Source organism: Anomalospiza imberbis, chromosome 2, assembly GCF_031753505.1.
Source record: "Anomalospiza imberbis isolate Cuckoo-Finch-1a 21T00152 chromosome 2, ASM3175350v1, whole genome shotgun sequence".
Lineage (NCBI taxonomy): Eukaryota > Metazoa > Chordata > Aves > Passeriformes > Viduidae > Anomalospiza > Anomalospiza imberbis.
Genome location: NC_089682.1, coordinates 55,576,696 through 55,601,736, shown reverse-complemented (window position 1 = coordinate 55,601,736; position 25,041 = coordinate 55,576,696). Strand labels below are relative to the sequence as shown.

The following is a 25,041-nucleotide window of genomic DNA, read 5'->3' as shown; positions in this document are numbered from 1 at the left end:
TGTGAGCTGCTGTTGCCCAGCAACGTGGGCGATGTCACCTGTGGATGTGGATACATCATCCCGTCGCCTCCTCACGCGTTAGTGAAGCTGCTGGCGGCCATCCCGGCTCAGGGCACGCACCCTTTCTGTTCTGTGCGGAGTCAGCCACGGCAGGACAGCCCTTACGGCGGGCACCTCGCGTCCCCCGGCCGCAATGCCGGGCCCCGCGCAGGGCAGGCCGAGGCGGGGCCGGTTCGCCGCCTCCTTGCCGGGAGGTGGCTGCGGCGGAGGGCGGGATCGGCGGATGCTCCCGCTGCGCAGGCGCGGGGCTGTGTTGGCGCCAAGCTTCGAACGGGACGGCCGGGCTGGGGGTCTGCGCTGCCCCCTTATCCCCGCCGCCTTCCCCGCCCGCCCCGCTCCCCTGCGTGAGGCGATGTGGCGGCCGCCGCCCCGCCCGAGGCGCCGCCGGCAGGTAACGGCCCCGCGTGTGGCTCGGCCCTGCCCCGGGGCTGCGCTGTGCCCTAGGGGTGTCACTGCCGCCCCTCGGGCGTCCCTCCCTCTCCTCACAGCCCGCCGGGGGCCCGCAGTCGCACCGGGTGTGACTCGGTGAGGAGAAGGGGGTTTGGGCTTGTCCCTGGAGACCCCGCGGTGACCCGGCGGGGCTGCACAGGCCGCGCTCCGTGCGCGGTCATTGCCCGGGAGGAGCTTCCTCTCACGGAAAGTAGCGCGGACTGGTCAAATCGCACTTTTTAAAATGTACTTCGGGGGCAGTGTTAAGTTCCTCGGTGTTCTGTCTCAATGCAGCCCGTTCCCTATTTTAAAGCGCCCGTTTTCCCCACTGTTTTGATGAGGCACCGTGTGTAACACGGCCATCGTGTGGGAAACGGGGTTTACTGTGGAAGGCATAGATGTGTAAAACGGTGAAGTCTCACTATGGGCTTATTATACATGTTTTTTTAGTAGAACCGTGAAACTGACAGTGTCTGCTCCACTTGAAAGCAACTTTGAATCAAATTCTTGACATGTAAGTTGTAGTGCTTGTTAGAGTATATATGCGATAGTACATATTCCATCCTAACACGCTGTAGTGAGTGTGTGGGATTTGTGTTTAAAATACCTCAGGAGTTGTTCTGCCCATTCCATCGTGTCACGTGTTTGCTGAGTGTTTTCATTATCTCTGGTATAATTCCCTATGCTCTTGTCTGTTGTTTTCCTCCATGTTCATCATTGTGGTGTTTTAATGCTCACGTGACAGTCAAAGCTAAACAAGCTGGGCTTTAGCACACCTCAAAATGCAGGAAAGGCAGCCTAAGATATTCAAACACCAGTGTATGTAAGTGTTTTATTTCTTCTCAGGTTTTTCAACTGTTCCAGTAATGTAATGGATAAGAAAATGGCTTGCAAACCCGTGGAAAGACCAACTTTCTTTGAAATATTTAAGGCACACTGCAACGAATCAGGTACAGCTTATCTAAAGTAAATAACTCTTATTAGGATTGCTTTCTGGGTACCAATATTTTATACATGTTTGCTATATGCTTCACAGGAAAGCTTTCTGCAAGTTGTTAGTTGCTATTCTTGCCTCAAACCTGTATTTCCTAATACCTAGATTTCTTCAAATTATTATTTGTATTTTTATTCCATTATATATGCTTAGTTACTTGTTGTATTTGCTTTTTTAGAGTTACCACCTCTATACATACCCACATGTAGACCAGGCTTAGTCTTTTGCTAGAGACACCTGTGGTAGTTAGTAATTTTAAAATGAGCCTGTTTAACTTGCCACTGAGCAAAACAAGAGAAACTAAAAGCCAGAGTATACTTGTGATTTTAAACAAACTGGATATTTTTCTGGTCCTTCTGTTATTTTGTTAATGGTCTGAGAATTTGGGCAAACATCCCTTTATATTTTGTGGGTATCAGAGTTCCAAGCCATCTAGAAACAAGCAAATCAGAAGTATGGCAGTGGAAGGAGCGATGTGTTTTGCTGTTAGCATTTAAATGCCTGGTGTATTTTCACATCCTCCACAGAGGAACCGTCTTCCTTTTCATGTAGTTTTCTGTATGTTTTCCTTCGTAGATTTAGGGCCTATCAGTCTTAATTGGTTTGAAGAACTCAGTGCAGAAGCACCACCATATGAGCCCAAATCGTTTGCAGAGGTTGATGAGCCCTCTGGCTGGCTTGATCAAACAGCTTTTAAAACTCCAAGGACAAAACCATCTACGTACAGTCAGCTGGCATCAACTCCACTGCTCTTTAAAGAACAAAATTCAATATTGCCGCCTTGTTCTTCTGAAAGAGAGCCAGATCAGAAAAAAATAGGAGCAAGTGAGTAACTTTTTACTTTTAACCTTTTGTTGCAGCTGATGATCATTAATGTCATAGATAATGCTACTGCAGGAATTGTGGGACTAAAAAGTTTATTTTAGTAGTCTTCTGAAGATCATCTAAAAAAATGTAGAATTAATAGTCAATTCAGGTTGTGATAAACTGGTAATATATAAGCAAAATTCCTTGTATAAAAGATACTGTTGTGGTCCAAACATTCTAAGTACTGGGGATATGAGGGGATATGAACTTAGTATAACCTGTTGACTGCAAATCAAAGTGAATTTTTTTAGCAGTCGCATTTTTTTATGCAGAAGTTTTGAAGCTTTTAAAGGGTGAGAATCATCCTTATCATGATGAAGTGTGAGGCAGTCTGTAGGGCACTCCTTAACCTTTCTTGGAAAGTTTTAGAAGCACCATCTCTTTGAGTTAATAAGATTGTCAATTATCGAAAAAACTACATTTACAAAAAAAGGGAATTTTGTGAGGTACTTCTCATACATCATTTCCAAATCCCAAGTACGTATCACTCTACTCCTTTCTGATGTACCCACTCTCCTTGGACAGCAAGAAGAATCTTTTCTATGGAGAACGTATGCAACATTGTCTGTAAAAATCTCTTCTATGGAAGAGTATTTAACCCCATTCCTGAAGTATGTGATTGGTACATCTGCTGTGCCTGTGTCCTTCTGATAAGCTTTTCTAACCAGGTTACAGACAAACACAAGACTCCCTTTTATTACCAGAATTGTTCTTAGATCCTGTGCAAATTCTGTGAAGGGTTAGAGCTGTGCTGCAATTCAAGTATACTTTATAACACTGCTTCCATGGAATATTGTAACTCTCTTTGTTTTTCTCAAGTTCTCTACTCAACACCTGCTGAGAATAGGTTTCTGCTAAATGTAGCTATTTGTATTTTACAGTGTTAAGTCCCTAGGGAATTCTTGTTTTCAGGAATTTCATTTGGCAGTTTCATAAATGGCAAATAAATGAACCTTATGCTTGTTTATTTCAAATTGGTCAGTTTTGGTCTGCATATGTGCAAAGTTCACGTGTGACTGCCTGAAATATTCTATTTTCTTGGTTAGAGCCAAATGTCTCTTGTGAAAATAAGAGCCTGGATGGGAGTTGGTGGATATCATACCTTGGTGTGGTACTGGGATGCACCTGTGCTGTGCATATGAACTCAGGAACTCAGAAGCAGAAAAAAATGCACAAACTAAAGTGTAATTTCTCATACCTAGGTTGTTTGGAAACTTCAGAGTAGAAATTCCTGTTAGTAGATGATTGCCCATGTAAGGGTCTCACTGTTCATAGGATTCTCTGCTTTAGTGGGAACATTCTCTTTTGCCTGGAGATGCTTTGCAAATAAAGAGATGCTGCTGACAGTGACTCCAACAACAGTTCTGGAAATAATTTTTTTCTTATTTGAATCAATTAAGTGTGTATGAGTTAGTAAATTTGAGGGGAATCTGCACAAACCTGTGTTTGCATGTATTGTATTTTTGCTAAGAATAACTTGTTATGCAATGACAAGAAAGGCACAATGCAGTACAATAAAACTGAAATGGAATTGAATATATGGTTTGATTAATACCAAGTCAGTAAAGTGACATAATGAGGGGTCTACTTGGCTGTGCATTTGAAACATGTTTATCATTGTTTGGATATAAAATTTGAACATATTTAAAATACTAGAATAGAGATTAGGATTGGGGTTGTTTTGTTTTGGTGTGGTTTTTTTTTGTTGTTTTGGTTTGGTTTTGTTTGGGTCTTTTTGAAAGCTTAGCTTTAAACTTCAAAATTGAAACTGTTAGCTGGAGCTCTGCAAAGTTGTGCTGATTGTTATATTCTATGTTGTAGACAGAGAGAATTTGATAAGCCCAAGTAACACAAAAAGAAAAACAGACCAAGAAAATGAAATACTTGCTTCTCCTCCTGGTACCTTCCACAACTGCCTTGCTGCTAGGTATGCTAAGTATGTCAACCCAAAGAGAAAATAAGCTGGACCTTAAGCAAAAAGCAATATTTAACCCACCATAGTTGACTGTTGAACTTTTAAAAACAGTGAATAATCTTGTATGTCTGATATGTTTATGATACTTGTAGGTTGCTAAGTGAGTTGAAAATAAAACACTAGCTAAATTCAAAAATGTCCTTGCTTTAAGGTGATTGTTCTTCCTATTTTTCTACTCTTTCACAGCTGGAATACAAAATTTTTTAACATTATTTCAGCTTTCCAAGTCCAAACATCCAAAGAAAGAGTAGTAGTGATGTATCACGTAGACAGAGAGTAGTAAAGCTATTTGTAATATTTATTGAGTTTTTTTTTTTAATAATAGACTTGATTTTGACACTTAATGTCTGTATTTCAGATAAATTTTATGAAAATACTTGTGTTGATTACAAGAAGAGTGAAACTAGTTATTTCATTAGTCAGTTAAGCCAATTTCCCTAGTTTTCTATAGCCTATTGTAAAATGCATGGTTACATTGGAATTTATTATTTGTTAGACAAATAATCAATGAAAAATAAAATATTTCCTGAAAGAAATATTTTACAGTTTATAGTAGACTTATAGTAAAGTTCAAAATATTCAGTGATGGTTAGGAGGAATCTACATTTTAGCTAGTCAGGGAAGTAACCATGGTGCAAAGAAAAGAAATAATGGAGATGGTAATATATGTAATGTTTGAAATATTCAATTATTTTAAGAAACTGAGATGTGAAATTAATATTATGGCTTTAATTTTCTTTTGCAGTCCAACTGTTTTAAGGAATACTTACAGAACACCTCAGAGAAATAATATCCCTGGTTTGTATCTTCACTTTTTAGTTCTACAAAATATTTTACATGTCTAGATAAAAATCCTCATTTTTTAATCACTGTTTAATGGCCTTTTTACATAATGTTTTTCAGGTCCATATGGAAGCTTGTTTTACACACCAAAACTTTTGGAGGTACAGATTTTATTCATGCATTTTGTTTCCTTTTCCTGAGTTGTACATTTAGAATTTGGCATAGAAATTATATATCTGATTATTAAATGTATTTCTAGGTCAGAACTCCAAAATGTATTTCTGAAAGTCTGGGAGCAGAAGTGGATCCAGATATGTCCTGGTCAAGTTCTTTAGCCACACCTCCTACCCTTGGTGAAACTGTGATAATAGGTATTTCTAAAAATGAACAATTGCTAAGGGTTTAAAACTTCCGGTTTTGACACTGGACGTTCACTCAGTATTAACTGTTTGGTTTTTTAGCTAAAAAAAGACAAAATTCTTACAGTGATTATTAGTGGGTGCCTTTAGATAATGCAGCCCTACACAGAAAACTTTTCAGAAGCTTTCTTCCTTTGTCTGAGGGGCTAGGGAATATAAATTTAGAAATAACATAGCAAAGCATAGAAAGAGGATTAGATATGTTTGCTTTGTCCTATCACATAACTAGAAACTGTTGGGCTAAGTTAAATGGGTTTGTTTATGAAGTGTAAGAAGGTGGCTTGCTGAGTTAACCTCCCAGCAGCAGTGTTGGGTTCAGCATTTTTAACCACTCTCACTGCGACTGCCATCATAATGAATGTAGTGAGATGGACTGGAATACTCATCCAATTTAAGACCCAAGCTCCTGGGTTCATATTTCATGGGTTGTTTGGATGGGGCAATTCCTGGAGCTCATTTATGCACAGCTGCACAAACAGCTGTGTCAGCAGAGCTGTGAATGAGAATTGAGTGGGTGATAATTGCTTCAGTGGTAACTAACAGTAATGATAAACAAACAAGAAACATCAAGACTCAACCTAAGATGTTGGTGAGATTTCATTAGCATATGATAAGCAAAATGAAGTTTGACTGTATGACTTGTTGATGAAAATTCATGAGAAAATGGGAAGACCTGGATGTGTGTCCTTAGTTTCTGGTATTGCTCTTTTTCATGTAGCTAAACTACCACTGTATAGAGCATATAGAACATATTAAGAATGAATCCTAGGATTGGGAATTTCTTTTGGGATGTAGGGGGTGGTACTATTCATAAGGCTATAGAGTTGTGCAATTTTGGGTGTTCTTTGGTCCAGAAAGATGTGAGCTGAACAGAAGGGCTGGGGGAAGTATCCATACCTTAATGATGATGTTCTGGGAGATGAGCTGTGGTTTGAGCTCCCATTCTCCCATGTCTTGGATAAGCCTAGTATTTTATAATAGTGATATTATGCTTCTCTGCCTTCTGACACCTGTGAAAAGAAAGAGCTGCTACACAGAACCTAGATGCTGTGTCTATGAAACACTTTAATATATGCTCTTCAGACATTTTAAAAATAGGGTTCACTTTCTCCTTTTGTGACAAAAGTGAAGATAGTACTGCTGTTTTGGGAGGAAGTGGGGAAAAAACCCAAATTCCTGAAAGGCTTGTAGATTTCATCGAGATCTTTGGATAGAAGAAAATGGGGAGTAGTGCCATGAATAACTGCTTAAAAGAGGAATGGCAGTGCTGTTTCAAGATGGTAACTGATGGTAAATAGAAACATAGCAGAAACCATAACCTGTGATTTGGGGTGGTTTGTGCTGTTACAAAACTGCTTTAGTTTTTAGTAGTTTATTTACACATTTGAGTGGAATTTAAAATAATCCAATGAAAACCCTCCCAAAACACAGCACTATTTGAACACACTCAGCAGATCAATCAGGAGAAAATAAATTTACTTGTCTGTCTCCTAAAGCTAGAGAGAATGATTCTATTTCTGAAGCAAAGCAACAGGATGGAAGAGCTGATACAGTAAGTAGTTTTAAGAGCTATGTTGTTCCTTAATTTCCGTTAGGCTATTCAGTTACATGTTTACATTCCTTGAGCCTAGAATAAAAAATTCTGTCATTTTCATTTTAAGCTGTCCTATCTGACTGTTTTTAAAAAAGTTACTGCTCACCAGACTAAATTTGCAATATATGGTTGTAGAATGTGTTCTCACAAATAATCCTCTCTGAGGAATATTTTTTGCTGTGCTTACTAAAAAAAAAAAAAAAAAAAAAAAAAAGGCAACACCTGCCCCCAGAAGCGCTCAGTATTATTCAGAGAGAAATCAAACCTAGGAATTATGTTATTTACGTGAAGATTGGTTTGTCTGTTTCTTTCCCACTTCCATCAAACTTTGGAAAGTTATTCTTTGGAATAATTTCTTGCTCTCAACCATTACAACCAAAAATTGAAATTTAGTACTAATTTTAGTCCTTTGATAGTGATAGGGAAAGTTCTTGCATAATTGGAATTTGACACTGTGTATTTGAAAGTTGAATGATTATTGAGACTGAAAACTGAGAATGGCATTAAAAGGATTCAATTACAAATTTAAGTTTGATCCTTAACGACCTGAAACTTCACAGTTAACAAACTGTTAAAAGTGAAAATAGGCAAAATGTCTTTGTCCTTCCTCCTATCTCCTTTGTTCCCTTTTTGAGAGGATTAAGGTAAACTGCTGAACCTATTCACTGCCCTGAAGGTGACTTTAAAATGGAACCTGATTTGCATCAAAAAGGGGGATTATCTGCTTATTTGTTTTTTACATGTACCTGTGAAAATGTTACCTTTCATTTTAAGAAATGGAGTCGGGTACACAAAAAATGTTTAGAGGTCTGTCCTTGACTGTTAAAGTGATGCTTACTGGTACATATTTTGTCTTTGGTTTACAGATTTTGCACAACTATTTTTCCAAGCATGATAAATGTCCTGGGATAAGTGATGCAAGTATGCTGTCTGTACCAGAGACAGTAAAGCCAAATGCTGACGATGACATCAAAGATTTGGGTATGCATTGATGCTTTACCTAATAAGTATTTGGTGAAGTAAGGCTGAAGACAAAACTACATTCTGTGTTTTGGGCTGTTCTTATGGCTGGTTTGTTCTGCCAGCTGTGTACTCTGAGTCCTTCAATTGATTCTCTTTTGTAAATTTAATCTAGCCTTAAAAAAGGGAGTGTCTGTTGATCAGTGAATTAAATCAGTGTTAAGCTGTGAAAGTCAGGTTATGGTGCCACTGGACAACAACCAGGTTAGTACTGTGAAGTGTGTTCACTGCAGCTGGAGAGGTGAGGCTGTGGGAGAGCTGAGACAGAAAAATGGTAAAGCTCAAGGGGGAGCAAGATGACTGCTTCTGGCTGTTGAACAGGCTTAACTTCATCATGAAGTTTCATCCCAGCACTCACTATTCTGTGGTGAGCTTTTTTTTTTTTTTTTTTTGATCTTGCTATATCCTTTCTTCATTTACTTCACCTGCTCAAAATAGGTAGTTCAAAATGTGACGAATCCTTTTGGAAAAAACTGTTTTGGATTTCTTTAAATGAATGCAGAAAGTACAAAAGACAAGGGAAAAATATTTTCATTCTGTGTTTTTAGATCATGTTAGTGAACAATTGAAAGTGTAAATTCCAATGAATTCCAGTGGAAGATTTTTTATTTTAGTTGAGAAATGATGGCAACAGGGAAAATTATTACCAGAAATTTGTTCAGCATGCGTGGGTGTAAAAGAGTGCTGTAGGGATTCACGCTGGCTAAACAGGACAGTATATCCTTAGGATCTTGTGTCTCCTTATCTGAACTGAATGGCCTGCTCTAAAAATAAGGTTTGGTGGTACATGTAAGAATTACGAAAGAATCAGTTTAGAATTTGATAGGAGAGCTGAGAATGCTAGCATCAGGAAGCATTGTTGCTTACAGAGTGATATAGGCCTGCTGTTTTTATACTGTAGGTTCAAATATGCTGAAAATAATGTGTTTGGTAGTAAATGTATTCAAGTAATCTGTAATTAGCAAAATACTTTTAGAAATTAAGGACAAATTAATTGATCTTGGTCTGTTTTCCAATAGATCCTATTACATTGCATGCTACCATAGAGTAGATCAGTTAAAACGGTGTCTGAGAAAAATAAGAGGGAGAAGACCACCATTTGTCTTAGAGTTCAAAATAACTTACAAGTGTTTCCCTTTTCCTAGGTCTTCCCTTTTTGATAATTTGGCATTTGAAGGTGCTGTGTAAAAAAAAGACAGCTCCACATTTGTAGCTTTCAGATGGTGGTTTTCTCTGGAATAGTGTTATATGATCATAAAGTACAATAAATTTTAATAGGTTTACATTTTGTTTCCGATAAAGAACATAAGATCATATCAAATCATCAAATAATATCGCCTGCCAGTGAGTTTAGAAGTCAGAATTAATTTCCCCGATTTTTGTTTTTTCCTGTCATGAGATTATTCAGCGTACAGACAGTATCTGTACAGTCTTTCAGTTAGTCCTTGTTTTCTTTAATCCTAAAAAGTAATGTCTCTTGTTTAAGTAAAAACAAATAAGCTGTGTGTATGTAGAAAGCTCTACTGACAAGTTACCACAGGACGAAAGGGTATGGACACAGAAGTTGTTTCAGAGGAACCTGCTTCAGTAAAGGAAGATTACTTATCTGTATGCTCAATCTGTAGAGTTACAGTTTCTTATTTTTGAGATCTCATTTACCACTCAGGCAAAAGAACAGAATGTAAAAAGAATGGGTAACTTTCTATGCCTACAACATCAGCATGAACCTATAGTGGATGTATTGCAAATAATTGGCTGTGTGTGACCAAATACTGGGAAATCTTCTATGGACTTCCAAATGGAAAATCTTTCAGATACTACACTATTTAAAAGCTCTAGTAGGGAATGTTAGAGAATTGCGAGTTAAAGAAATTATACCTAAAAAAAGCTAATGGAAAAAGTTAAGCTATTGGTTATGGGCCTAAGGAAAACAGAGGACTGTTTTCTGGTACTTTATTATGATTTCTGTGATATGAAAAAGCCTTAAAAACAGTCTGTAAATGAAACCTGTTTTTGAATATGGAATGTTCTGATAAGTGGGTCTCATTTTATACATTTGAGAAGGTAATATTTTTATTTGGCATGTATAATCTCTACAGAGTAAAGTTTGGGTTATTTTCCCTCCCACTGCATGTTACTTCTAAACACAAACAAAAATTTCTCATTATTTTTCTAATATTTGTGCTGATCATGGAACTACTTAAAAGCTTCCTAATCAATTAAAAGACTGAGAATATTTCTGAATCTTTCTAGATACTGTACTATTTTATATCATAGTAGAAGACAATTTAATAATTAATCTTTATATAACAGTTTTTTAGCTGCCAGTTATAGATAAAAATAGGCAGCTTGTTAAAAGTACCTGGTACCTACCATCAGGTACAAATTTTGGAAGGAAAAAAAACAATATATTTATCTTGTCAAATTTACTACTCATTCACTGTTTGTAGGGGGGAAAATTTTTCTTTTGAGACAGCCAGTTTTCATCTTGGTAGCCTTAGCCACTACAGAGTTCAGGAGGCCGGGGCATTTACATGGATTTCGTTTGCCTCCTGTTTCCTCTAGCAGCTGCTTATGTTTTTCTTTACCAAGTCACTCCTGAGAAAAGCTAATGACTATAAAATTGAAAGCTCTCTTTACGAATACTGTTCCCAAGTTATTTCCTAAAACTTATTTTCTTACTTGTTTTCCTCTCCATCTTCTCTAAACTCCAGAGTCTGAGGTGTTAGATGGCTTACTGGCTGAGATGGATAGCTTTGAGGACACAGTCAGCATGCCAGCTGATTCCAGTGGAGCTCTTCTGCAGATGCCACATGCTCTGGATGCAGTAGAGAAATATGAGATAAATCCAGATAAAACACAAGAAAAAGGGGATGTTCCCTCTCAGCAGGCTAATGGAAGAAAGAATGGCATTTCACAGGAAATCAGAAATAATAAATGGAAATTAGAAAACAGCCAGTGTACTCGAGTGAACGGTTCTTTACTCCAAAACACCAGTGAAGATGACTATTTAATAGGACACAAAAAAGAATTGGAGTCTCTTAGGAATGCAGGAGATGTGAATGATTATAGAACACACAAGTCCTTTGAGAATAAGAAGCCTGTGAAAGAAGGCGTGCATTCTCCATCAAGCCAGTGGTCTCAACTGAATTTATCTGGTCTTGATGAAACTCATATGGAGACATCTGTATGTAGCTCTCCACCCTCTGACTTATATAGGGGAGAAAATTTAGAAGAAAAGTCATTACTAATGGCCAAGGATGATGCTGTGGAAACATCTTTACTGAATTCTTCAGGCTTGATAAAAGCACAAAAACTGTTGAGTGTGGATTTCTCAGAAAAATGCTGTGAAATGAAAAACACTGAAACCAACCCAACATCGGAAGCAACTCCAGTAAATTCTGTGTCACTGAGTGTTCAAGATCCAGAATTAGTAAAAGGATGTGCAGCTGAGGTTTCAAAAGTGAGCTTCTTAAACTGTAATTCTTTTTTAATTGAACATGCAAATGTCACAGAGTGTCCTGTAGTCTACAGTGACAAGTTTTCCGAGCATTTGAAAGCAGCTTCTAAATCTGTCATAACTGATGTTCTGTCTCACCCACTTGTGTGTAGTGCCAAATCTCCAGATAACTGTGATGATCTACATTTAATAAATAGTGAAAATACTCTTACGAAGTCTGGTTTTAAAAACCTGAAGATGTTACCCAGTCTGAGAAAGAGATCCAAGAAGTTTATTTATAAAATAAATAATACTTTACTGTATCAAGAAGAAAAAATAGAAAAAGAAGTAACCTCTGAATCACCTATTCATACTGCATTACCACATTTGGAATCGGATTCATATGAATTTAGAAGCTGTTCGGTGGCCAGTGATGTTGAGCAAGGTATATTATTATGCTTTTCATCCTTTGTGGAGGATTCATTATTTATTATGTGCCTTTCATTTAAATGTTTCAGATAAAATCATGTAAAATCTTGTGTTTTTGGAAAAGTAGCTGGGCAATTGGGAATCAACATATGCGACTGGTCTGTTAAACAGTGATAAGGATAGCATCATTTTCAAGTAATCTTGTGATAACTTTTTTCCTAACAGGCTAATTTCTGAAATAGAAACTTCCACCCTGAGCCATTATGGTAATTGACAAGCTTAGTTATCTTTGGCAATGCTGCTTTTACATCCACAGTGTCAAGGGCCATTTTGTCCGAGTTGGTAACTTCTGAGAAATCATAAAGAATGTTAAAGTTGTATAGTTATTTTTCTAGAATTAGGTGCTCTAAGACTATACATCCGTTTCTTCCAAAAGCACAAAATATTTTAAAAAACAATATAATGAAAGCAAGCACATGCTTCTATTTTTAGAAGCTGTTGTTCTTGCTAGAAGAATTACTTAACATTAGGAGTTGAAGTACTTCAAATTTGAAACAAATCCTTATGTTGAGACACAAGGAGTTGAAGCCCATCTTTTGAAATTTCATTACAGCTAAAAGCTTATTTATTGTTTTTTTCCTGGTAGCATTAGCTGCAGCCAAATCTCTTGTTTCTGGCTGTTAGAATATAATTAGGTCAAACAGACCTCCAGCCTTGTCAAGGCATTTGCATTTGAAAACAAAAGTGATACTTTGGGTTCTGCTGTTAAGCTTGTGTAGAAATGATCTAATCAGCCAAAATTTCATGAAAATCTGGATCTACATTTGTTTGAATAAATTTATTCAAATTTTTCTCTGTAATGTCTTGTCTTGTAGACCACTTTCTTCCTGCTGAGAGAAAGTATTTGGAATCAAATAGGAGGACAAAGAACTTCAGCACTTCTACTTTAAAAATGGATATAATGGATAACTCATCTGATAATTCCTTCAGTGATAGGTTGAAACAACAAGACCTGGGAGACTTGGGGGAAAATGCAAGAGAGTATCAACCTGCTGCATCAATAAAATGCGTAGAAGTATCTAATACACTGAAAGAAGACACAACAAATTCTTTAAATAGTGAGATTCTTTCAAATATAAAACGTAAAGTTATGACTTCAGCATGCCTAATGGCAAGAAGGTGTTCCAGATTTCTCCCTAAAGGCTGTGCTTCAGGGAAAGGTGAAGAAAATAAGGACATGAGTGCTAAGGTGAACGATGGAGTTGCTGCTGTACCTCAGAGCCTGAAAGGGTCTTCTCACAGGGACAAGCAACTCTTGGTTGATATTTACGGTGACTCTACATCTGTGACAAACAGCAGTTCCCATAATACGTTGTGTCAGATCAATTTTGGCATAACTGGAGTCAGTAGTGTCTGTTGCAATAAATTATCACCCAATAAAAGGCATTCTACAGATCAGAGGTCAGGAGTTGACTGTAGAGAAGTACACAGACCCTTGGGAATAAACTGTTCAGAAAATGACAGTACTGTATTAAAACAAGGGGAGAAAACAGATGCAGCTGCCTTTTCAGAGGATGTAGCCAACAATGAAGACCCAAAGCCAGCTGAAAACAGCAAAAGCCCTCAAGCAGCTGCATTCAGTAATGTAGCTGTAGACATTTCTAAAGAATTATTAGATTGTGTAGATAATAATTCTTTAAATGAAGTAATTTCTGCAGAAGATAAACAAGTAGCACTTATGTATTCCACCAAAATACCAAACGAGAACCTAAATTGTAAAGGGGAATCATCAGTGAAGCTTAATGCATGCAGTTTGAATCTGGGCTTCAGTGGCTTTCAGACTGCCTCCAATAAGCAGATTAAATTCTCTGAAGCCAGTATAGCAAAAGGCAGAATGCTGTTCAAGGATATTGAAAATGAATGCTTTGAAGCCTCTTCTTTGGAAAGAGTCAGAAACTTTTCACATCAAGTTAAAAAGGAAAATATGCTATTCTCAGATTCAAAAAGCAAACTGGGCAGTAATTTATCTGATTCTTCAGATTCACAAGCAAGTTTTCTTGAGCCCAGGTATACACAGTTTACTCCACATAGAGCTGGCTTGTATAAAAGCTTTCCTAGAACTCCACAAGCATTGCAAGAAGCAAATCAAACCTTGACAGCAAGCCAAGAAGCTGAAATTGCTGAACTTTCCAGTATCTTGGAAGAAACAGGTAGTCAGTTTGAATTTACACAGTTCAGAAACCAAAGTAACACAATACAAAGTCACGGCTTGCAACAATTAGGAACTGTAGAAACACATAGAACAAAGAATGCAGAAAATATTTCTGAAACAAGGAAAGATGGGGGGGTTTGTAGCACTTTTAAATCAGAAAATCAAGTAAAAAATGGCAAGTACTGTACTCAGGAGGAAGACACAAATGAAGACACTGAATTGGTGAAAAATGAAAATGAAAATGCAGTGTTTTTCTATGAAAATGATAAAAAGGTTACTTTTACTAACTTAGACATAAACGAAAGTAGAAGATCTGATGAAAGCTTTCCCATAGCTAAGCAGGACAGCTTTTCTAATTTCATAGGCTTTACTTCAGCTGGAGGTAAAAAAATAAATATTTCAAAAGCAGCTTTAAGCAGGTCTGCAGAGCTCTTCAGAGACTTGGATGATGATAACTATTTGTTCAAGTCTTCTGAAACTGGTACTGGATGTCACAAATCAATGTCTTCCATGTCTTCTAACAGTAATTTTTCCAGATGCCCGACAAAAGAAAGCAAAGCAAAAACTGTTCGTGTTTCAGATTTCACAAGCATTAATGCTGTATCCTACCACGCACAGAATGAAAATGAGGAAAATACTAGTGCAGCATTCAAGGAAAATATGGAAAACAAGACAAAAATATCAGCAAATAATACTGAAAATGTTAGCTTCAGTAGTATTAACATTATCAACAGCCTATTATCCACTAAAAATCATAAGCAGAATTATAAAACTTCCAAACAAATTTTAAATCGAGGAGATGATGAAGGCAATTTGCAAGACCACTCATTAGATGTAACATGTCTAGAGGATGCTATTACAACTGCAGAAGAACACAGTTTAAATACGTCATATGAAATGGAAAACCAGTCTCCTAAGCAGAAAGGAGAAGACAGAAAGGAAGATGAATGTTTGTCACCAAAACTTCAGACTCCAGTGGGTGGTGATATATCCATTCCTGATGCAGCTTTGGATCATTCTCTGCCCTTGTTCAGTGTACAGTGCGGAGAAGGAGACGTAAATGTTTTGGAGAGGTCTGATGAAGAAAAAACAGATTGTAAAAATACGGAAAAATATACCAGTCATGATAAGGACCTGCTAGTGAATGAAAGCAGAATAAAAATAGGTTCTTACCATCATTATCAAATACCTCTTGAACAAGAGGTAAACATGGGGGGAAATGAAGTGGAAGGGAGTTATCTGACTGGTTTTCATACTGCTAGTGGCAAGAAAATAGCAATTGCTGATGGATTTTTGGCTAAAGCAGAACAGTTTTTTGCAGATGTTGACATAGGAAATGACAATGTTGAGACTCTCACCAAGAAAAGGAAATGCAGCAAGAACTGTGTTAAAGACTGCGATTTATTTATTGAAAGCATTGCTCAGTGTGACTCGGAAAAACTCAATTTTAATGAAAAGCTTGTTGCTGAAGAGTTTGGAGATCAGTTTAATCAGGCAATAGAGAGCAGTCCTATTAAACATGCTGTGATTCTTGATCCTGCTTGTGAAGAGAGTTTGGTAACTTCACATACACATAAAAAAGCTGATGTCAGACCTGGAAAGTCAGAATTAGAATCCCTTAAAGGACAGAAGATTGATGCTTTAAGTAGAACTCATTTGTCTGAAGATGGAAAATTCCTTGCAGAGAAAAAGGTGGACTATATACCAAGAAAGAGGGATGATTCAGGAAACACACATGATTTCTCTGTGCTCTCTGCTGCATCTCTGCATTTAATAAAGGTACCACATGACCTCGAAGATAACTGTGTCCCTGGAGATACAAAAACTTTATTTGTTGAGGAGAGCAATAAAGCTGATCAATCACTCCTTTTAGATTCAAAAGGTAGCTGCTCTTACATGAATGGTGACAGTAAGGAATTTGATTTAGAACATTTAAATGAACCTGCTGCTGATAAAAATTGCTTCACAGACACCATAGACAGTGCTTGCCAAAACCAGTCACTAGTCAGTCTTCTTGAAGAAGAAACTAATTTTAACACGTTAAAAGAAACAACGCTTAAGGTTGAAAAGCAAAGAGGTGATCTGAAACAAACCATGTTTAGCACAGCAAAAGGGAAAGCTGTGTCTGTTTCAGAAAGTGCATTAGCAAGTGTCAGACAAATGTTTCAAGACTGCAGCGAGGCTGTAAAATATGAAATTGAGCCTAACTCAAGAAGGAATCAAACAGAAATTGCTAGACATTCATCTGTAGTCCTTCACAATGAGTGTCCTAATTCTGCTAAATTTTTTAATGCTACAGCCAGTGAAGAGGTTAACTCAGCCACATCCCAATTTATTAAAGTAAACGCAAGTGCTGATGAAGACAATCACCAAGAAAGAAGCACATCTGCAGATGCAAACTCTGTTTCAAATTCTCAGAAGCAATCCTTTGAGCAGAATATTAAGCTTTCAGGGCACTTTGTTCCAAATAAGCAAATAAAGCCATCAGATGCTTCTACAAGCCATTTTGGATTTTTTAGTACAGCAAGTGGAAAGCCTGTACAGCTTTCAGAAGAGTCACTCAGGAAAGCTAGACAGCTCTTTTCTGAAATGGAAAGTAATCATTCACCACATGTACAAGAAGCATTTTTAGTTGCGGAAGATGTTGAAAAGTCTAAAATGCACACTGAAGTACTTCCTAGGAAAATGCAGGTAGTATCATCAAAAGGGGAAGAAAATACCAGCCCTGAATTGATTTCAGATTCTGCTTTTGGCTTCAGCACTGCTAGTGGAAAGCAGGTAAAAGTTTCTAAAGATGCCTATCAAAAAGCAAAGGCAATTTTAGAAGAATCTGATTACTTTTTGAGTAGTGGGCTTTGTACTACAGATCAGCTTAGTTCAATTAAAGACAGTGGTCAACATGTAAAATCTTTAACAGATAAGGTGATCTCAGAATTCAAAACTGAAAAAAGCTGCAGTCAAGACTCTGACTTTAAAAGCATCTGCTCTCAGGAAATAAAGTATCTTCAAAGCACTCACCATGTCAAAATGCCTGAGCACATACCATACAATCAGATAAACAAGCAGTTAGCATCATTTAAAAATAACTTCCAGCAAGAGAAAACGGAGTCTTTCGGAAAAGGGCAGCTGAATCTGTGGTCAAAACCAGAGTCTGAAGCAGTCTCATGCAGTGCTACTGCTAAAGCAGAAATCAATACTAATCTTCTCCAAAGTCCAAAAAATTACTTGGAAGTAGAGGCTGTAGAAAGTGCAAGGGCTTTTATGGAAGACAGTTTTTCCAGTTCTGGAGTACAAATTAATGCTGCGCAGACCTTCAGTGGCAGACCGGATAAAAACTTCCAAAAGAGGACTTTTGGGAAGAGGCACTTTGAAGAAAATAACTCACTTGGTAGGTGTTTTATCTTAAAGATGTTCCACACCATATTTTTGCATAGTGGATTAGTTTAGGTTTTGGGGTTTTTTTTTTTTGCATGTTACATTGATTTTTAGCTCACAGAAGCATTCACATTCTTTGTCTAGGTGTCAGTGACAAAAACTTTTCTTGTTGCAGGGTGGTTCATCCACTCTTTCCAGGCTTAAATATGCACAGTAGAAGCTAAATTAGTGTTTAGTAATTTTGAAGGTGTACAGGTTTGCTGTTTTACTGTAAGCTTACAGAAGAAAGCTGCTGCTCCTTTTCTCTCTGAGCAGACTTTTTTTTCTTCTCTGTACAAATCTGGTGTTTTTTCTCTGAAAAATGAGTAGCAGTATTTTCATTTTCACCATTTTTGTGCATTGCAGGTGAGGACAATGTTTTGCTTGTATCAAGATTACTGGTCTGATATAAAAAATAGTTGTTGGTCTGAAAACAGTTTCTTGCCTTCTGAAACTGATCTGTCTAGGGCTGAAGTGCTGGTACTTGATGCTTGCACAGACACCCAGGCCAGTTCAGGGACTTGGGCTAGCTGAAAACTCCTTGTGGAAGGGGAGATTGCAGCAGAGTCCCTGCCTGGCTGCACAGGTTCAGGTGCAAGGGTCAGGCAGGCTAGTGCTGGAAAGTCTGGGTAGGTGGCAAAAGCCAGGGAAGGACTCTTACCTCTCCAGCTTGAAATAGCTGTGCCACAGCTGAACCCTGACCTTAGTTACAGCTTCTGTAAAAGATGAGTTACTATGAGAAGTTTGGAGGGAATCTTGAGTTACTGAAAGTTCAAAGAGAGATGCAGGTGAAGTGCACTGTGAGAGCTGTGCTGCTGAGGTGCACTGTGAGGCACTTTCTGAGGCAAACTGAGTGTGTTTGGGAACTTCAGGCTTACAGATTTCATTTTGGGTGGAAAAGAATTACTGGTCACAAAAGTTTTAATAACAGGCTTCATTATATGGAGTTTTGTTGTCACTCTTGGTAACACAATATGCAGTCATTCTGTGCAGGACAAACTTCTGCAATCTGTGGTGAGGTGGCTCTGTGTTTGAAAAGGCCATTTAAGACATGTGACCTGAAAACATGCTAATTCTGCTTGCTCTGACTTCAGTATTTTATTTAGGAATTACAGTTGTGTTGTACCAATTTATAAGAAACTGAACTTGAAAGGAACATCAATTTTCAAACACTTGTGTTTTTATTCTAGGTGAACCTCCAATTAAGAGGCAGCTTCTGCTTGAATTTAACAAAACAAAGAATTCCCCCAGGTCTTTGAAAGCTTCAAAAAGCACCCCTGATGGTAATTTTAGTCATCTTGTGTTCTAAGCCGTAATCCAGTGTCAGTTGTTATCTTGAGAATGCTTTAATTTCCAATAACCTGACATATAATAAGTTTGCTTAACTACTGCATTTATCAGTGTAGTCATGGAAATTTGGGAAAGGTGCTGTGGTAATGTCCCTGAAGACTTGAAATCATGTGATTAATAATTTGCCTTATTGCATAGGCTCTAAATATATTCCTTCTGCAAGAACTCTGGTTTAATTTCCAGTTCAGGAGGAATTTACCTGCTCTCTCACAATCCTAAATCTCACAAATTCTAGGCTCAATAGGAAGAATGCATTTTATTGATTAACTTTGTGTAGATACTTACTGGTAATATACTTACTATATAATTACTTCTCATATGAAACTTCCTTTTTGCACCCTAAGGGCATAGCACAAATGGGTTTACATTCCAGGCAGATATTATTTAGTTACATTGATAATTCCAAGATAAGCATGCCCCTCAGTAATGGAAGGAGGAGTTTGTGCAAATGTGCCTTTTTCTCTGAAATGTCAAATAAAAGAATAAACGTTGCTGAAAGAGTTCTAAGTGGAATGGTGAGCTTACCTGGAGTTAAATACATGATAAAAATTTCCCTTTCAGGAGCCTAAAAATATCTTGCTGGCTCACAAACATAAACTCTTGAGAGCTCAGCATTGTGAGCACTTATCCTTTAGATCTCTCTGGAAAGATGTTTAAAAAAACAATTTTAGGGGCAGGAAAGAATAAAGCTGTTTAAATCCACTCTGAAGACTTTTCTATATATCATTAATATAGCTAAAGCACGTGCTGTAAATTTCTATCTAGCTATGTAATGTGCCAAACATTTTTTTTCTTATTATCTTACAGGCATTTTTAAAGACAGGAGAAAATTTATGTACCATGTGCCTTTAAAACCCATTACTTGTCAGCCTTTTGGGTGAGAAATTTTTGAGTTCTTCTTTGTAACTGTCAGAAAATATACAGTAATAATTTACTATCCAACTTTGTAAAAGGCTAACCATTTTACGACAAAATAAATACTAAGTTACCATAAAACACATGCTGCTGCAGTAGACCAGTGAGATGCTAAACAAACTATACCCTACTATACTGTGTCTTTTCTCAATAGATAGAAGTATTCTGTTTTTTAAATATGAAAGATTGATATTTTGTCTTTTTATTGATACAAAATTGAAATTTGTATTACCAAATTAAGAATACAAAACTCCTGACAAAGATGATGAAACCTGTATGCTTAAATGTTTTCATTTCTGTAGGTCAACTGAAGAACGACAAGAAGTCAAGAATCCTACCCTCACCCTGCCAGATCAAGACTTGAGAGGATTCCAGTCTAAACCTGCCATTTTCCAGCACTGTGCTCTCAGGCACTCTTCAGACAGTGATGCAGGGGTTTCCACTCCCTGTAAGGCCTCGGCAAAAGAGAGCAAAGAAACGAGTAGTTTGTGCAAATCTGGCAAAGCTGCTAAAACTTTTATTCCACCCTTCAAAACCAAGCTGACATTTTCCACATGCGAACAAGGCAGCAGCAGCAGATGTGACTCACCCATCAGCAAAAGTATGACCAAAGAGATGGAACTAAATCAGATCAGAACCGAACAAAATGCTGCTGACCCTCAAGATCAGCAGCCTTGTATCCAGCATGCAGCAGACACTGACCTAGAAAATGGCAATTTAGGTATTTTCAGATTTTACTCATTTAACTATTGTGAATATTAACTATCAGAGTTGATTCTTTAAGGGGTTTTTGCATAATTTGCAGACTTTTTTTTAATAAAAAGAAGCTTCTTTTTAAGGCTTTTTTTATTTTGGCAGGAAAATTAGTAAATTACTACTTTGCTAATATTTTATATTGCACTCCTAAAAGAGCATATCCTGTTTATCGCCAAAGTTTATTGAGAAGAAGGAAAATATTTCACGCAATGCTTAGAAACAAGATAACTTACATTACATTTGATATTAGATTTTTCTTATATACCTCATAGGTAAAATAATCTACCAACCTTAGATTAGCCTTGCTATACATCATTCACTTTTACAGGAGTTTGTTTTCATTCTGTCCTCTAATTAAAATGTAGACTTAGCCATATAAATGGTCAGTTGTGTCATTTTCAAAGAGGCAGACTTTGAATGCTCAACTCTTTGACTTAAAAATGTGGGTTTATGCCTTGTAAGCTCTCTTGAATGCTCTGGTTCTTCTGGTTACTTCTGTAATTTCCAATCAAATAATCTGGATTTTTTTCAGAAGGACTTGTGTATATTTGAACAGGTGTATGAACATTTGCAGAATTAGATCCTGCAGTAACAGGCCAAAATTTCAGGATTATGGATTCTGTAGTCATTAACTAATTTCTTTCCATTTGGAGTTTTCTATGAAGACTGAGTTCAGTCTTCATATGAAAAAAATATGTGGATGGAAGTTTAGTTCAGGGACTTACATAAAATTTATGTGGATATGCAATTTGTTTTATATAAATATTCAAATGCCTTCAGTAAATACTGCTTTCTAAATGCATTAAACTTTTAATCTTTAGACTTTCAGTTTCTAAAAATCTGCAGAGTGGCATAGAAAAAATGCTGCTCTGAATCTGCTACAGTGTGACTGTGTGTCTTTATTTGATGATGCTTTTAAAAAGTTGTGATGTTTTGGGTTTTTTTAATTTGCAGCAATGGCCAGGATGGTGACAAATCTCCGCTGTGCCAGAGATCTGCAGGAAATGAGAATTAAAAAGAAATGTAGGCAAAATATTCGTTCACAGCCAGGCACTCTTTATGTCATTAAAACATCTGCAAGCAATAGAATCTCTCTGAAAACTGCAGTAGAAGAGAAATCTCCTAGCTTTTATTCTACAGAGGAGGTATATTGACATCTTTTTATTTTCTGTCTCACATCTGTTTCTCAAGACTAGCAAATAAAAACTCAGTAGCTTTTGAATAGATACATTTTTCATTTTTTAGGTAAGTATTTACAGTAGCTGTTACACCAGTTGCTACACTACTTAAGTGGCATATATCCAGTTTTTAAGACTATTCCAAATAATAAAGGTCATAAATCTGTAGTGTTATAATCAAACAGGAAAAAATCCACCAATTAAAATGCATATGAAGAGCTGGTTTAAAAGAACAGTTAAAATTTAAGCTTAGGTAAATCTATATGAAAGTGCTCTTGCTTTTGGTACTGTGAAAGTACAAAACTTACTGAATTTTTTAAACAGTCTCAAAGAACACTGTGATGCTGTTCTGCTAAAACAGTTGTTGGGAATCCTCCATTTTCCATGGTTTACATATGAAATGGCAAGGTCAGACAAAAGCTGTCTCAACCTTAAAGAAATATTTAATCCGAATTTATAGGATTGGACATTTAAACTCTCTACTGAATTCTTACTGTATTGTCATTTTGTCTTTTCCATCTGATTTTTTTCAGCTATACACATATGGTGTTTCAAAACAGTGTGTACAGGTTAACAGCACAAATGCAGAATCTTTCCAGTTTCTCATAAAGGACTTTTTCAGTAAGGAGTATTTGTTAGCTGGAAATGGAATGCAGCTTGCTGATGGAGGATGGCTAATACCTACAGATGAGGGAAAAGCTGGGAAAAAGGAGTTTTACAGGTATTGTTGCTTATGAACTTGGGACAACTGTGCTATTTGTTAGATAGCAATTCTCTTGTCTCCTAGAATAAATCCAACACAGTGGTATTTTAAAGCCTCTCAATACTGTTGTTTTACTTTGCATTTTTGATACACATTTGTTGGCATAAATAAAGATATTACAGGATTGTAAATTTGCTATGTAGATTAATGTTGCTACTGATTGATCTTCACTGACCATTAAAAAAAGCAAAGTCAATTTGGAAAATTTCTAGAAATTCTTCAAAGGTGCAAATAGTCTAAGTAATAGGGAAGTTAAAATTTGCAGTGGATTTCAGGTTAACTTATTAACAATTTATCTGCAGAGCCCTCTGTGACACTCCTGGTGTGGACCCCAATCTAATCACAGAGGCCTGGGTTTACAATCACTATAAATGGATTGTATGGAAATTGGCAGCCATGGAAGTGTCTTTCCCACATGAATTTGCTAACAGATGTTTGACACCAGAAATGGTCCTGTTGCAGTTGAAATATAGGTATGTGTGTGGCAATATATTGGAGCTGTAATTTGTGTTACTGTGTGCTTTCTGGTTCATCAATATTACAAAATAAGCACATCCACCTTGCACTCACTACTTAGCAGAATGCTTGTATTGTTAAACTTACACACAACATTATTAAAATCACAGTGTGTGTTACCTGCAAAAATGTAGAAAACATTTGCTTTGCTAATGTGGTGCTTAATCATGTAAATTGAGTAACCAACAGTTTGCTACAATTGTGTTTAAAGAAAAACAATGTGATGGATTTTGTTTGCTGTAACTAAGCACAAATTCCTTTTTGTAGGTATGATTTGGAAGTTGATAAAAGTAAACGATCAGCAATCAAAAAAATAATGGAAAGAGATGATGCAGCAGGTAAAACACTTGTACTGTGTATTTCCAAAATCATATCGCTGAACACGGTTGTATCTCCTAGCAGTAGCAATAAGAACATGGAAAGTAAAAAAGCAGCAGCTTTAATTGAAGTTACTGATGGCTGGTATGGGATCAGAGCTCTTCTGGATCCACCTCTCAAAGCTTTCTTAGATAGAAGAAGGCTGACTGTTGGTCAGAAGATCATAGTGCATGGAGCAGAACTTGTTGGTCCTCAAAATGGATGTACACCACTGGAAGCCCCAGATTCCGTTATGTTAAAGGTAAATAAAATAGTTCAGCTTGATTGGATGTGATAGAGGGATGTGATAGATGCTACTTAGTTGAGCTATATTTTGTAAACAGAAAAAGTTATTGGGGCTTTACAAACAGATAGAGCTTTGCTGAAGTTGAATAACCAGATTTGTAAGACAAGGGTGTTATTCAACACAGTTGGAAGAGAAGTTTGTAGTATAAAATTCTGCCAAGTTTTGCTACGTATTTTGGCAGCTCCAGCTTCTTACTTTGATTAAACACCAAGTTGCAAAGAAGTATTTATCCATCTCAGACAATATGGAAGTTGGAGGAAGAATGGGGAGGCTGGGAGGGAACCAGGTCATGAGAGGGTGAACTGGTGGGGGAGGGCCTTGGCTCATTTGATGTTAGTTAAAGAGCTTTCACTTTAAAGAGGGTGAAGTTTCAGCATAATACTAAAATTGCTCCTCTGGTACAAAGCAATGGGTTGTCTCACAGATTCTCATTTCCCAGAGAATTTTAACTCATCAGATTTTTAGATTCTGCTTAGAATACAGTCTTCAATGTGAAAGGAAATCTTTAAGTTAAAATGTGATCTTCTCAGGTGCAAAAGTGATATATTCTTAGTGAGGTCAGTGTGAAAATAAATATGTAGATAAAATAAGTTGGATATAACTTTGATATAACTTTGCTATAACTTATAGCGGTGACAGTTTCTCATGCACCATTTCCCTTACTCAGATCTCAGCGAACAGCACTCGCCGTGTGCGATGGCACACAAAACTAGGATTTCATCGGGATCCCAGACCTTTCCCTGTGCCTTTGTCATCGCTTTACAGTGAGGGGGGTGCAGTGGGGTGTATTGATGTGGTTATTCAAAGAACTTATCCTATTCAGGTATGGTGGAAGTATTTTATGAATCTAACAGGGTTCTATGAGATCTCAATTATATTAATTAATTGCTATATCATTCCTCAAATCAGACACAATATAGAGAGTTACAGCATTTTTTTAAGATAATGTTATGTGTAAAATAAACTGGAGTGGTTCTTGCATTTTGCATGTATTTAGTATTTCAGGACTAGAGTATCCTGCTATAAGAAATTTGTGTTCAGTGTCCTTTAGTTGACTTTGCTTTCAGCTTCAAAAAGCCAGAAATAATTGAATTTCAGTTCTGTACTCAAAAAAGTACAGCACTTGTTTTATTATTAACATATTTACAAAAAGTTACATATTTCTAAGCATTGGTAGGATTACTTTTTCTTACATGTAGCTGACTGTATTGTGTAAGTTTTATATTACTAAAAATACAGTGTGTAATTATAGTGTAAAATACAG

General features: G+C 37.1%; 1 protein-coding gene across 7 annotated transcripts in view; it reads left to right on the top strand.

Moving 5' to 3' along the window:
- Positions 1-267: 267 nt before the first annotated feature.
- BRCA2 (BRCA2 DNA repair associated) overlaps positions 268-25,041 on the top strand; it is a 34,725-nt gene continuing 9,951 nt past the window's right edge. For 3 of the 7 annotated variants that reach the window (XR_010996253.1, XM_068181143.1, XM_068181148.1), the window contains exons 1-20: positions 268-451; positions 943-1,003; positions 1,336-1,439; positions 2,060-2,308; positions 4,172-4,277; positions 5,071-5,123; positions 5,229-5,269; positions 5,368-5,479; positions 7,024-7,079; positions 7,988-8,102; positions 10,856-12,025; positions 12,885-17,609; positions 18,826-18,918; positions 19,793-19,862; positions 20,203-20,621; positions 21,611-21,801; positions 22,368-22,555; positions 22,900-23,070; positions 23,381-23,732; positions 24,445-24,600. Coding sequence is in view for 6 of the 7 variants with exons in the window: in XM_068181143.1 (XP_068037244.1) it covers positions 1,002-1,003; positions 1,336-1,439; positions 2,060-2,308; positions 4,172-4,277; positions 5,071-5,123; positions 5,229-5,269; positions 5,368-5,479; positions 7,024-7,079; positions 7,988-8,102; positions 10,856-12,025; positions 12,885-17,609; positions 18,826-18,918; positions 19,793-19,862; positions 20,203-20,621; positions 21,611-21,801; positions 22,368-22,555; positions 22,900-23,070; positions 23,381-23,732; positions 24,445-24,600 (8,373 nt within the window). In the remaining variant the exon portion in view is untranslated. The other 4 variants (XM_068181144.1, XM_068181145.1, XM_068181146.1 and 1 more) reach the window with 4 other exon arrangements.